The 12,599-nt window shown below is 54.9% G+C and overlaps 1 protein-coding gene across 1 annotated transcript; it reads right to left on the bottom strand.

The window, feature by feature from the left end:
• Positions 1-2,601: 2,601 nt before the first annotated feature.
• On the bottom strand, positions 2,602-4,735 carry LOC101555380 (pulmonary surfactant-associated protein A-like). Its single transcript, XM_004607562.2, has 4 exons — positions 4,564-4,735; positions 4,126-4,245; positions 3,374-3,451; positions 2,602-2,984 (listed from the first exon to the last, which is right to left on the bottom strand). Exons 1-4 carry the CDS (start codon positions 4,733-4,735, stop codon positions 2,602-2,604), a joined length of 753 nt encoding a protein of 250 aa, XP_004607619.2.
• Between the last annotated feature and the right edge of the window lie 7,864 nt (positions 4,736-12,599).

The raw sequence follows: 12,599 nt of genomic DNA, 5'->3' as shown, positions 1-12,599 counted from the left end.
GCAAGTTTCTATAAACATCACAGGGAGTGGCCCCTGAAAAATTTGCCAGGGGGTAACCCTTGAGCACCTCTGAATATGCACCACCTCCAAAAAACCCTTAAAAGTGATTAAATAAAGGGGCTGGAGCAATAGCACAGCGGGTAGTGCGTTTGCCTTGCACACGGCCCACCCAGGTTCGATTCCCAGCATCCCATATGGTTTCCTGAGCACCGCCAGGGGTGATTCCTGAGTGCAGAGCCAGGAGTAACGCCTGTGCATCCTCGGGTGTGACCCAAAAAGCAAAAAAAAAAGTGATTAAATAACATAGTGGCTAAAATAAAGCCATAAAGTAAGTAGACACACCTAACAAAAAATTAAAAGATAAATTTTTGGAGGCTTAGATTGTTCATTTATAAAATAAGGAGAATCAAATATGCCACTGCCTTATGCATTTCTGAATTTGGGAACATTCAATAATTTGTGTGCTGGGCCTAAATCCCACATGGCAGGGTGGACAGACGAAACATTAGAATTCATGAAAGAAAGAGAAATATTTCCATTCTGTTTTGTTTTGTTTTGTTGCTTTTGGGGTCACACCCAGCAATGCACCGGAGTTACTCCTAGCTCTGCACTCAGGAATCACCCTGGCAATGCATGGGGAACCATATGGGGTGCTGGGAATTGAACCCGGGTTGGCTGCGTGCAAGACAAATGCCCTACCCGATGTGCTATCGCTCCAGCCCCTCTATTCTGGTTTGTGGCACTCCCTCTTGATCAATAAAATTACTGTGTGTGGTGAGGTGGTGTTCAAAGATGTAGCGGGGGTGGGGAGAAGTAGAACTTTCTGGAGATGGGTGCATGCATAGTTGCCTCCTCAAGCAAGCAGGGACATAGTCTAATTCCTAAAAGGTCCTGGGTAGAGGGTATGGTGTCATTCCATGTGGACATAAGATGGGGCTAACTTGGTGGGGGGGTGAGGGACAGAGCTCCAAGTGCCACTACTGCTGAGCTGCTAGAAGCATCCAGATGGCCGAGAGGGCAAAGGAAGGCACAATTAATCCCAAGTGGAACACGTGGCCTTGGATCCGAAGTCGTCTTAAAGTCAACCATCATGATTGATGCCCGCATGTTCTCCCCTGCCCCATCCCTGTTGGTTGTTCCAGTTGGTTGTGTAGCTCCCCATTGCTTGTGTCACCTAAAAGGGGGGGTTGGGGGGCTGGTTGTCTCCCATACAACAAAGAAAGCAGAACCTGAGTCTTGAATTTTCTCTTTTTCAGATAAGTAGGGGATCAGCGCTCGAATTCAATTGATTTATAAAAACACCAGAAATGGGAAGTTTCTTTGAAACCCAAGCAACGGACACACCAGTTTTTATTTTTCTCATTGTTTCATAATTTATTTCACTTAAATAATCTCTGTTCAGCAGTATGTCCTAAGATATTTCCAAATCCTCAAGAAATATTCATAATCTGTGACAGTGAAATCATCTCTGTTCAGCAAGAGGATGGGGGTAGTGATGAGCCTGAGCTTCCAGGGAAGTGGACCTGAATCTAGTCTCTGCCCCTGGCTGTGCATGACTGAATGGAAAACAGTTAACTTCCCAAAGCCTCCCTATCCTCATGGAGAAAGTAATGTTGATTAACATTTCAGAAGACAAACTAAAAGTGCTTGTGACGGTGCCTTGGTGCACAGTTTATACTCAATAAAAAGTGGATCGAGTGCCTTTGTGAGGTGTAAAGTAGTTTGGGGGTAGTGCCCATCAGCAGGGAGTTACATGGGTTATGTCAAGTTGGGTGTGAGATTTTCTTTCAGATCAGGGGTTGAACTGGCCCTCCCAAGACTCAAGGAACAGCACTGTGCATGTCAGTAACCAGGACTGAGGCCACCTCCCCCAGGCTGGGGCACCACCTAGTCTTCTGACCTCATGGAAAGACTGACCAGCTGTCTGTCCTCCAGAGGTCCCTGATACCGGATAACCCCATGTTGTGGGATTATGTCAATAGCCCCATTTGGAACTTCCCACAAATCTCTCTGCTTTATTTTTTCTTTTTGGGTCACTCTTGGAGATGCACAGGGGTTACTCCTGGCTCTGCACTCAGGAACTACTCCTGGCGGTGCTCAGAGGACCGTATGGGATGCTGGGAATCAAACCTGGGTCGGCCTCATGCAAGGCAAACCCCCTACCCGCTGTGCCATCGCTCCAGCCCCACGTCTCTCTGCTCTTATCCTCACGCTTAACCAGAATGGCCAAGTCTTGCTGAAGTTGCGCAAAGTGGTTTGTGAGAAAAGAGTAGAGGGATACCCCCCCCCAAAAAAAAAGTAGGCACCTATGTGTAAATTTGGAGGGAAACTTCCATCTCTGGACCTCACCGTGGCAATCTCTAAGTAAAGGAACTGGACAGGAGGAGGAAGATGACGTCTGGTCTCTTTCCAAAGGACAGAGGGAGAAGAACTGCCTAGACGTGTAGCTCTGAGAAGGGGTGTGAGCAGGTAGGGGGCTGATTAGTAATCATAGCAGAGAGGATGCTCAGAATGCCTCGACTCTAAGAGACACAGATCCATTTCGATGAAAAGGAGGGACAGCATCTCATAGGTTAGGTAGACCTCCAGGACGGAAGCCATCTATCCTGGAAACTCACAGATGGTCAGTCGGTACTGCAGGCAGTTCTTGTCATTCCATTTCCCATCTGTGTACATCTCCACACATTTCTCTTTGCCCCGGCCCCTGGGCTCCCCTGGGTACCAGTTGGTGTAATTCACTTGGGTCCCATCGATGGAGTAAAAGTCGCCAGGCTCGGAGCCCTCCTCCAGGCCCAGGTAGGCGTAAGTGTTGTGCTTCTTCACAATGCTGGCAATGGCCTGATTCTCCGCGGAGTTCCTGGGGACGGCAATGCGGCCTCCTGCTTTGGCACAGGATTCTTTAATGGTTTCAAAATTGACTGACTGTCCGTTGGTCGCGAAGACCTTGTCTCCCACTTCCAGCGCCAACCCCTGCAAAGCAAGGACTGGGAGGAGAGGGGTCCGGTCAGGCCACCAAAATCTTTCTCTCCAAGTCCCTTTCCCAAGCGTGGGCCATCTCGGTTCTCTCTCTGACAGCTTCATCTCTCTCCCTCCCACCCTGGTCTTCCCAAATTACTCTCTGTGCGCTCGTCACTCATTCAGCCCCAACTTGCGATCTGAGGGCAGAGAGGGCCCACCTGTCCATCACTCCCGTGAGGGCAGAGAGGGCCCACCTGTCCATCACTCCCGTCTCCTCGGTTCCACGTCAGAACATCAGGGAAACCTCACTCTCCACCCCAAGACCCGTATTTGCAGGTTTGTCCTTCCCTTTGCTGAGGAGGGGGCATCTTATAGGAGACCTCCATCCCCTAAGAGACCCCAGTGGCTCACTTACCACCTCTGGATTGCATGATTTGTTGTCGCATCTCGTGGAGTGTGGATTGTAACTCCTCATCTAGGTAAGCGGGGAAGCCTGGAGACAGAGCCCACCCAAATAAGGAGCGAGTCCACAGACTGTGCCTGGCAGCGCACAGCCTCCCTCGGGGCCAGTGTTCTGCCCTTAACTTGTCCACACCGCCCTGCCTGATCCTTAGGCACAGGGTCTGTGGCCCGGCAGAGTGTCTCTGTCACTCTGAGAGCCCGCGATGCCCTTCTCCTGGCCATGGCCCTTCGTGGCTCTGTTCGCTCAGTTCTGTTGTGTTTTCTAGCTTCCGGGCAGGTTCCCCTCCTGCACCATGCACCAAGCCAGGCGGGGTTGCTGCTGCTCTCTCCAGCTGGCCCTGGGCCACTGTGAAGAGCTCCAGCATTCCCCTCGAGATGATGGTGTTTTGGATCATACACCTGCCCATCACGGTCCCCAGCACCGCAGAAAGTTCCAGCACCTTCGCCCTAGGGAGTGCCTCCAGAGCTGCTCATCTTCCACCCTGGCCCCGTGGTCCCTCCTGTGGGATCCCTCGCAGCCTCCACCAGGCCCTGCACTGTGGTCAGCCACCCTCTCCCCACCTCTGATTTCACTCTTCAGCCACACACTGTGGTCAGCCACCCTCTCCCCACCTCTGATTTCACTCTTCAGCCACACCGTCCCTCCCGCAGTGGCCCCCTGGGCACTCTGCCGTGTGGGCACTGCCCTTCCCCGAACCTGCTCACCTGGAGGGCCCATGGCGCCCGGCTCGCCCTTCTCTCCGCGCTCTCCAGGGCAGCCAGGAGCACCCACCAGCCCGTCACGCCCAGGGGGGCCTGGCATTCCTCCGGGGGGACCCATGGGGCCTGCAGAGAGATGGGGAGACGCGGATTCACAACGTCTGCAGCCCACATCTGGGTGGAGGCTAATGTCGCTCCCTCCTCAACGCCCCGTAGGCACTTCAAAGACAAACCCTTCAGGACTGCCACCTCCCCCCCACCACCACCCACCCACCTACTACCCACCCACTTACTCGCTACCCACCCACTTGCCCACCTGCCATCCCCTCCCCACCCACCCTTTATCCACTGTTTCCTGGGACCCAGCCCAGAGCCTCGGACTCAAGGACCTTCTGGAGACAGTTGACCCGCCCTCGGCTGTGGGTGGGATCACCTGCCCCATACCTGGAGGGCCGGGGTCCCCTTTGACGCCATCTCTCCCATCTCTGCCTGGCTGGCCGTGGGTGCCAGGGGTGCCAGGGATGCCAGGGCTTCCAGAACAAGAATCCTTCACATCACACAAGATGCCAGGAGCCGCCAGCAAGAGGAGGGCGAAAGCCACAGAGGGTGGCGCCATGGCTGCTCTCAGCCGGTCCCTGCGGAAGGCGGGCGCCCCTGTGAGGTACCTGGGCTTGGGCCCCACGCGGGGCCGGGGCGAGACAGGCAGGAGGGCTGGGGAGAGGCACACCGTGCTCGGAAAGGGCCAGCTGCATCCGGAATCTCACGCCACGCCCTTCCAGCTCCGGGCGGTGGGTCCTGGGAGGAGCTCAGATGCAGGGCTCCGGACCAGGGTTCGAATGGCTTCTCTGTTGACAATGTGTTGTGCAACCCTGCACTGTCTTGACCTCAGTGGAAAGTTCTCTGCCCCCTGGAGACCATCCTGAGCTCTTGCCCCCCAGGAGTTGGGGAAGAGGGATATGCGCCCAGACTCTCCCCCTCTGCCCCTCAAGCTACTTTTGGGGGTTTTCTGAAGCTTTCCGGGTTTGAAGGAATTGTGTTTCTGAGGATGAACAAGTGATGATGACCATCCCAAAGTGGTCAGTGATGGTGGTCCGTGGAGCAGGGGCTGGGCAGGTGGGATAGACCTGGCCTAGGAGCATAGCAAGGTATTGGGGGGGGGATCTGCAAACTCACTTCCGGGGTCCACAGTAAGGACACCAAGACTTCACACTTGGACCCTTCCCCACCCCCCCGGGACACCTCCCCGCTAAGTCTGGCCTTGGTTAAGCCTGTGATTGAGGGGCTGGTCTCCCCACCTCGCAACGCCCAAGCGCTGGGGGACGACCCGGGTCTCGACTCACCCGCACGCCTTCGGGGATGTCCACTGCCAGGTCGGCGTGGGGAGGTGGACAGCAGCAGCGTTTATATGGATGGGGGCCACGGGCTTCCTCTGCGCCCTCCGCGGCGCCTGCTGAGGCCTCTCCTCGGGAGGCCAATCAGGACGCGGCCTCTGTTTACCCTGTTTCCCCACAGAGCTCTCAGGCTCGAGAGGTCCTTAGCACAAGCCCCGACAGACGCTCCACGGCCGACGGGAGGGGAATTTCCCATGAACTCCGGGTCGGCCGCGCGCCCCACACCCAGCTTCCCACGCGGGCACGCACGGAGCCACATGCACGGGATGTCCCCCTCCCTCCCGGCCTGCGGGGGTCCTGCCGGGGTCGGGGGACGCACTCACAGCCCCAGAAGCCCCGCCTCCTCAGAGCCCACCAGCAGGAGACAGACCAGGACTGTCTCTTTTCCCAGTAGACTTTGTGACAAACAGGGACGACTCCCGTGAATCCCTCCCAGCGGTCTGGGCTCTTGGGAGGGTCCCTGGGGCTGGCCTGGGTGGTCGAAAGGGCAGGAACACTCTGTCTCCTGGGACCTGCTCCCAGCGCAGCTGGAAGGACCCACATGGTGCCAGGGATCCAACGCTGGGTCCCTGCGTGCTAAGCATCTTTCCAGCCCTTGAAGCTCTCTCCCCAGACAGGAATATACACGTGGAATCCAATGAAAGATAAAACCACAGGCCCAGCTCAATATACCCAGAGGAGATTTTAAAAAATAAAATCCAGGGGGCTTGAGTAATAGCACAGCCGGGAGGGTGTTTGCCTTGCAGGCTGCCAGCCCAGGTTCGATTCCCAGCATCCCATATGGTCCCCTGAGCACTGCCAGGAGTAATTCCTGAGTGCAGAGCCAGGAGTAACCCCTGTGCATCATCGGGTGTGACCCAAAAAGAAAAATAATAAAGATAAAATAAAATAAAAATCCAGTACCTAGCATGACAGATTAGGAATTAGGAATAATGAGAAGTAACCAACTGCCTGATACTTCATACCTGTTCTCGATGGTCAGGAACAAGACAGGTGTCTCTCTCACTGTTACCACTTAAGACCGTGGTGTTGGTTCTAGCCAAAGTATTCATGTATTTATTATTTTTTCATTCAACAAAATATTTTTTATTTTTGAAATGTTCATTTAAGTTTCGGAGCTTATAGTGCTATAAATAAGTTTCTCATGGATTTAATTCCACACCCATCAGCAGTGTACCCACCTCCCTCCTTGAAGGACCCCAACCCCCCTCCTCCCACCCCCTGGTTTGATTGTGCGGATCAATTCCCCTGCTATGTTGCCTTTGGATCGTTGTTGCTGCCTTGCTGTGCATCTTTAAGCTGCACATATGAGAGAGATCATTCTGTATCTCTTTCCTTCTGACCGGCTTCATTCAGCATGATATCCTCTAGTTCCATCTGTGTTGCTGAAAATTGCCTGATTTGTTGTTTCTTGGAGCTTTGAGGTATGTCATTGTGTATACATATGCAACTTCTTCTTCTTCTTCTTCTTCTTCTTCTTCTTCTTCTTCTTCTTCTTCTTCTTCTTCTTCTTCTTCTTCTTCTTCTTCTTCTTCTTCTTCTTCTTCTTCTTCTTCTTCTTCTTCTTCTTCTTCTTCTTCTTCTTCTCCTCCTCCTCCTCCTTCTCCTTCTTCTTCTTCTTCTTCTTCTTCTTCTTCTTCTTCTTCTTCTTCTTCTTCTTCTTCTTCTTCTTCTTCTTCTTCTTCTTCTTCTTCTTCTTCTTCTTCTTCTTCTTCTTTTTCTTCTTCTTCTTCCTCCTCCTCCTTCTTCTTCCTTCCTTCCTCCTCCTCCTCCTCCTTTTTCTTTTTATTTATTTATTTATTTTGCTTTTTGGGTCACAACAGGTGATACACAGAGGTTACTCCTGGCTTTGCACTCAGGAATCACCCCTGGCGGTGCTCAGGGGACCATATGGGATGCTGGGAATCAAACCCGGGTCGGCCGCGTGCAAGGCAAACGCCCTACCCGCTGTGCTATTGCTCAAGCCCCAGCCATAAAATTTTTTTTAAGAAAAGGAATAAAGGGGCCAGGAGATGCTCAGGTGATAAAAACCTAGCGTGTGCGAGCCCTGGGAGGACCCCCTACCCAGTACCCACCCTCCATGTCTACCTGGAACTCCGGGGACCCTTCCCACCTAGCCTGCCCCACGTCCATCCGCACTCCCGTCTGCAGTCCCCTTGCTCTTAGAGAGGGTTGGAACCCACAGTCTAACTCCATCCAAGTCTCTCTGGTGTCAACCTCGGCCTCCGCCCAGCTCAAGGGTCCTCCAGTGCCGCCGAGTGAGCTTTGCGGGTTCCCAAGCCTCTCGAGAGGTGCACCCGCTCTGGGTCCTGCGGCTTGGCCTCTGACTGTTTGCTCTGCGGGCACCGCCCTGCCTCAATCCTCCAGCTCTGATGTGATGTCAGATGACGGCAATCATACCTGCAGGCCTCTGCTTGCCCCCCAGGAAACCGCCACCAGGTACAGTGACCAGAACACACCCTACCCCCCCCCACACACACACCAATTCTCCTTTGTCACTCTGCTCCCTGATAATTGGGACTTTGCAACGGGCCATTATGGTGTTTTGTTTGTTTGTTTGGGGGCCACACCTGGCAGTGCTCAGAGCTCACTCCTGGCTCTGTGCTCAGCAGTCACTCCTAGTGGGGCCTGGGGGACCATATGTGGTGCCAGGGATGGAATCTGGTTCGGTCACGAGCAAGGCAAATGCCCTACTCACTGAACTATCTCTCTGGCCCCCAAAGTGTTTTTATTCCCTACCCTTCTCTTTCCTTGGTGCTGCCACTGTTGTTGAGAGGACCTTGGGCCTACACCTTCCTGGCTGCAGCATGCCTGTGCTCGCTCAGCTGGGAGGCTCACTGTGCGGTGGGGGGGGGGGGGAAGAGGGGACTGTGGGAAGGGTCTCACTTGGGGCTGCTGGGCCTGGCCACGCCCCCGCTGGGGCTCGCCGGAATTGGCGCTCCTTTCAGCCGCAGTTCGCACACATGCTGGCTGAGTGGGGCCTCCACTTCCTGGTGTGATGCTCAGAGGTCATGGTGTGTGCCGAGGGGTCACACAGTGTGTGGGTGCGTCAGACGGGCAGACAGCTGAGCACCGGGCTCAGGTCTGTCCTAGAAGGCATGTAACTCGACTGGGCCTTGCAAGGCAAGTGCACCAAGTCTGTGTTAGTCCCCGGGTGCCTGGGGTCAGTTTGCTATGACTCCCGTAGTGACAGTAACTGACCTAGGGCGAGGCATGCAGCCTAGAGGGAGGCTGCCTGGTTCCCATGTAGGAGGTGCTGGGTTCCGTCCCAGGCAAAGGAAGGAAAACTCCAACTCGCATCTCTGCCCCGCAGCAATGTCAACAAGAGCCTTCCCCCTTTGTTTTTGGTCAGAACGGGAAAGCTGGGGAGGCTGGGGAGATGGCTCAAAGGGCTGGGGCACCAGCTTAGCTAGCCTGAGCCCTTGTTTCTTCCCCTGGCCCTGCATGGTCCTCCCAGCACTGTCAGAAACTGTCCCTAAACACCCAGCTGGGAGGTGCCTCCAAATACCCACCTGTGAAGTGGGTGCAGACGCGGGTGTGAGTGCACTGCTGGGGAGGAAGTCCCAGCACAGGAGCCTTTTCCCTGAGCAACCTGGGTGGACCGGGTGAGGGAGTTGGGGTGGGGGGCAGTGCACCCTGCAGCAGAGGAGCCCTGAGAAATCCAGGCAAAGAACACGGGAGCTTTCCTCTCCACTGGACTGCCCTGTTCCAGGGTCGTCCTGGCCCATCAGGAGCTCTGTGTAGCTTCCTGTGCCACCCCGCCCCCCCCCCCACCGCCGAACGCCCCAGTGAAGGATGGAAACCCCAGACTCCCGGGGCTCCGTGGGATGCAGAACTCACATGGTCTGTCCCGCCAGTACGGCCCAAGGAATGTGTGGGCCGACCCCGCCCTCTCGTGGTCATACGGGGAACTGCAGACAAAGGAATCCTTCCCGCGCCCACCTAACATCTTCAATTTCATCTTCTTAGAGGGCGAGAGTTTGTGTCTGGTCCCAAGACGGGACAAGAGACAGAGTCTCTCTCTCTCTCTTTCTCTCTCTCTTCCTCTCTCTCTTCCTCTCTCTCTTCCTCTCTCTCTCTATTCTTCCCTCCATCCCTCCCTCCTGTATCTTTGACAGTCCTCTCCTGCTTCCCCCAAGCCAGTCCCTGTGCAGCAGTCGCCTCCCTGTGTTTTTCCCTGTCTCTGCTGTTCCAGCTCAGGGTTCATCACTTTGTCCACGGAGGCTTTCTCAGTGCTGTGTCCCTCGAGAAGCCTAACACGAACCACTGTCCACTGCTTAACGCCTCCGAGGCACCACTAGCTGGACCCTTCACAAGGCGCATCTCTCTCCCAGGCTCAGCAGAAGCCCATCTTGACTCTCTTATAAGAGAGAATGAAACTGAGATGAGCAAAGAACCTAAGACCAGCTGCATCTCTGCCGACAGGGTCTAGAGTCTGGTTCAGAGCCTTCGCTGGCACCATCCCTGCAGACTGTGGCACAGGCCCTGCATGTGGCCGTGGGCCAGGCGCTGAACGGGCACTTCCCGGCCGTCCCTCTGCAAGAGGCCCCCAGGGACCTGACCTGCTTGCTGCTGTGCTCAGGCGTGTGCTTGGCTCACACTCTACCTCCATCCTCCCGCCCCCCTCCCCGGTCCCTGGGCAGGGCGGCTCATAGCACAGTGCACTGGGCCAGGCTGCAGGTCCCAGAGCTATGCCTGGGCAGTACAGACCATGGTAACAAAATGGTAACAATAGTAACAGGGACCAGGTTCTTCAGAGGAAGAGACTGAGAGCCCCAAAGGCCCGATATCCTGGGGAAGTGGCCCAGAGCTCAGATGTCCTGGAGAAGCATCTCACAGCTGAGGGTGGTGCAGCCCTGGCCAGTGCCCTGAAAAACCAGAGGCAGTGACCCTGGTGGGCCTCGACCACCAGGACCTTGTTCCCCAGCAGCCCCCATAGCCAGCACGGCCCAGCCATTCTCTCACCAACTGGCTCCCTTCGCCCCACAGAAGCAGCTCCAGAGGGGAATATCTGGTGGCTCCAGTGATGTTGAAAGAATCTGCACTTTGCCATGGAATTTAATCAGATAGCACTGTGGTCCCATTGTTCATCGATTTGCTCGAGCGGGCACCAGTAACGTCTCCATTGTGAGACTTGTTGTTACTGTTTGGGGCATATTGAATATGCCACGGGCAGCTTGCCAGGCCTGCTGTGTGGGCGGGATACTCTCGGTAGCTTGCCGGTCTCTCTGAGAGGGATAGAAGAATAGAACCCGGGTTGGCCACATGAAAGGCAAACACCCTACCCGCTGTGCTATTGCTACAGTCAGATATTTAACTAGATGTCTATTATTATTAAATACTAATAAATATTTAAACATTCTCTAGGATTTACAGTGGGGAGAATTTAAGTCATTGCTATTTGTTAAACATGGCCTAGAAAATTATTTATAATACCAATCACAATGCAATCGGAGAAAAAAGCAAAACATACTTGGAGGGGGGTGAGGTTGGACCCCACCCAGATATGCTTGGGGTTTACTCATGGCCCTGTGCTCAGGGATCACTCCTGACAGTGCTTAGGGGGTTACATGTGGCATCAGGGATCGAACTGGGATCAGCTGCATGCAAGGCAATGCTTTTCCCCTGTACGAACTCTCTTGCCCCTAAATATATATTTAAAGAGTTATTAAATGTAGAAAACATGCAAGGGGCTAGAGAGATAGTACAGCGAGTAAGGCTCCTGCCTTGCATGCAGTGAACCCAGGTTCGATCCCTAGCAATCCATAGGGCCGCCAATGTCCTGCTAGGAGTGATTCCTGAGTGCAGAGCCAGGAGTGTCCCCTGAGCATTGCCAGTGTGGCCCCCAAACTAAACTATTCAAAACCACATTTGAACAGAAAAGAGGCCTGACATTAGCACCTTATAGTGACTCTTTCCTCCTCTGCAGTGCTCGGGAGCTTAGCAGCCACTTCTGGCAGCCAGCCAGGCTGGCGCGTCAACCCTTGGCCAAGGGTGTGGTGCCGCTCAGGCCCTGTGGTGGGAGGGGTCTCCAGGGCCACACCCGGTGATGCTGACTGGGGAGTACTTGGGAGTGCGCAGATGTTGGTCTCCCCGGCCCTGACCTGGGGTTCAAAGGGGGGCAGAGTGGAGCAGACTTTTCTGGTGAGGGTGCTGGGGACCGTCACACTTGAGGGAGGAGAAGGACCATGATGAGGCCTTGATGGGAACTTCTCCGAGGCTCGAGTCCCCCTGCTTCCAGGAAGGAGGCGGGGAACATCCTCTGCCCTGAGCATCAGCTGGAAGTACCACCTCTGGGACCAGAAGGGGCATGAAGAGCCTGCCCACAGGGCCTTGAGGGTAGGGTAAGGGGACCAGAGCTCAGGCTTCCCCATAATCACTCCTCCAGGGGGTGACCACATGACAGGGACCCAGTCAGACCTGTCTCAGGCCTCCCTCTTGTCCCAGGGAGCCCTGGCTTTCAGCCCTGGAATTTTCTGGGTTCAGGAATGGAATCTGGTTCAGGCAGAGAGAAAGCGCTCTCTTCCATCATTGGAAACCAACAAGGAGAGGGAGCAGCTAGTCAAAAGCAGGGGGGAGTGGCATGTGCAAAGGTCCTGAGGTGGGAATGAGTTCAAGAAAGCCATGGTAGCACAGGGTCTGGAGCACAGGGTGCCAGGTGGACAGGCTGGACAGTGACAGCCTCATCATGCATCTGGGCCTCTACTCATTAGGACTGAGGCACTGAAGGATGAGAATGGGGGTGGGGGGGTGGAGAATGTGACTGTAGATCTCTTATGGACTGTCCTTCCCCAGCCACTGAAAGTCACTTCAAGGCTGAAGTCTGCGGCCACGGAGACCCCACGCCATCCACCTCATCACTCCACACGGTTGATGCCCCGGTAGAGCACAGCCTTTACCTGGCTTCCAAGGGACACCTCGCTTCTCCGTGTCCCCCTGCCCTGCTGACCCCTCTCCCTCCCCCATGCCTGTGCCACAGTTTCCTGGGCACTGTGACACATGATGTCTCCGCGGCTCAGACGTGGCTCCCCCTCCTGACCCCTGGCAGCCTTTCGGCCTCGTGTGCCTCGCCGAGCCCTCTCAGCTCCC

This window comes from Sorex araneus, chromosome 11 (genome assembly GCF_027595985.1).
Source record: "Sorex araneus isolate mSorAra2 chromosome 11, mSorAra2.pri, whole genome shotgun sequence".
Lineage (NCBI taxonomy): Eukaryota > Metazoa > Chordata > Mammalia > Eulipotyphla > Soricidae > Sorex > Sorex araneus.
The sequence above is the reverse complement of the archived record's forward strand: the minus strand, read 5'-3'. Positions and strand labels throughout refer to the sequence as shown.

Excerpts from the sequence above, each read along its gene's own strand:
- LOC101555380 (XM_004607562.2), bottom strand. The coding sequence starts at position 4,735 with ATGGCGCCACCCTCTGTGGCTTTCGCCCTCCTCTTGCTGGCGGCTCCT. Across the intron at positions 4,246-4,563 it reads AGGGGACCCCGGCCCTCCAG|GCCCCATGGGTCCCCCCGGA; the intron begins GTATGGGGCAGG and ends ATCTCTCTGCAG. Across the intron at positions 3,452-4,125 it reads GGGCGCCATGGGCCCTCCAG|GCTTCCCCGCTTACCTAGAT; the intron begins GTGAGCAGGTTC and ends CTCTGTCTCCAG.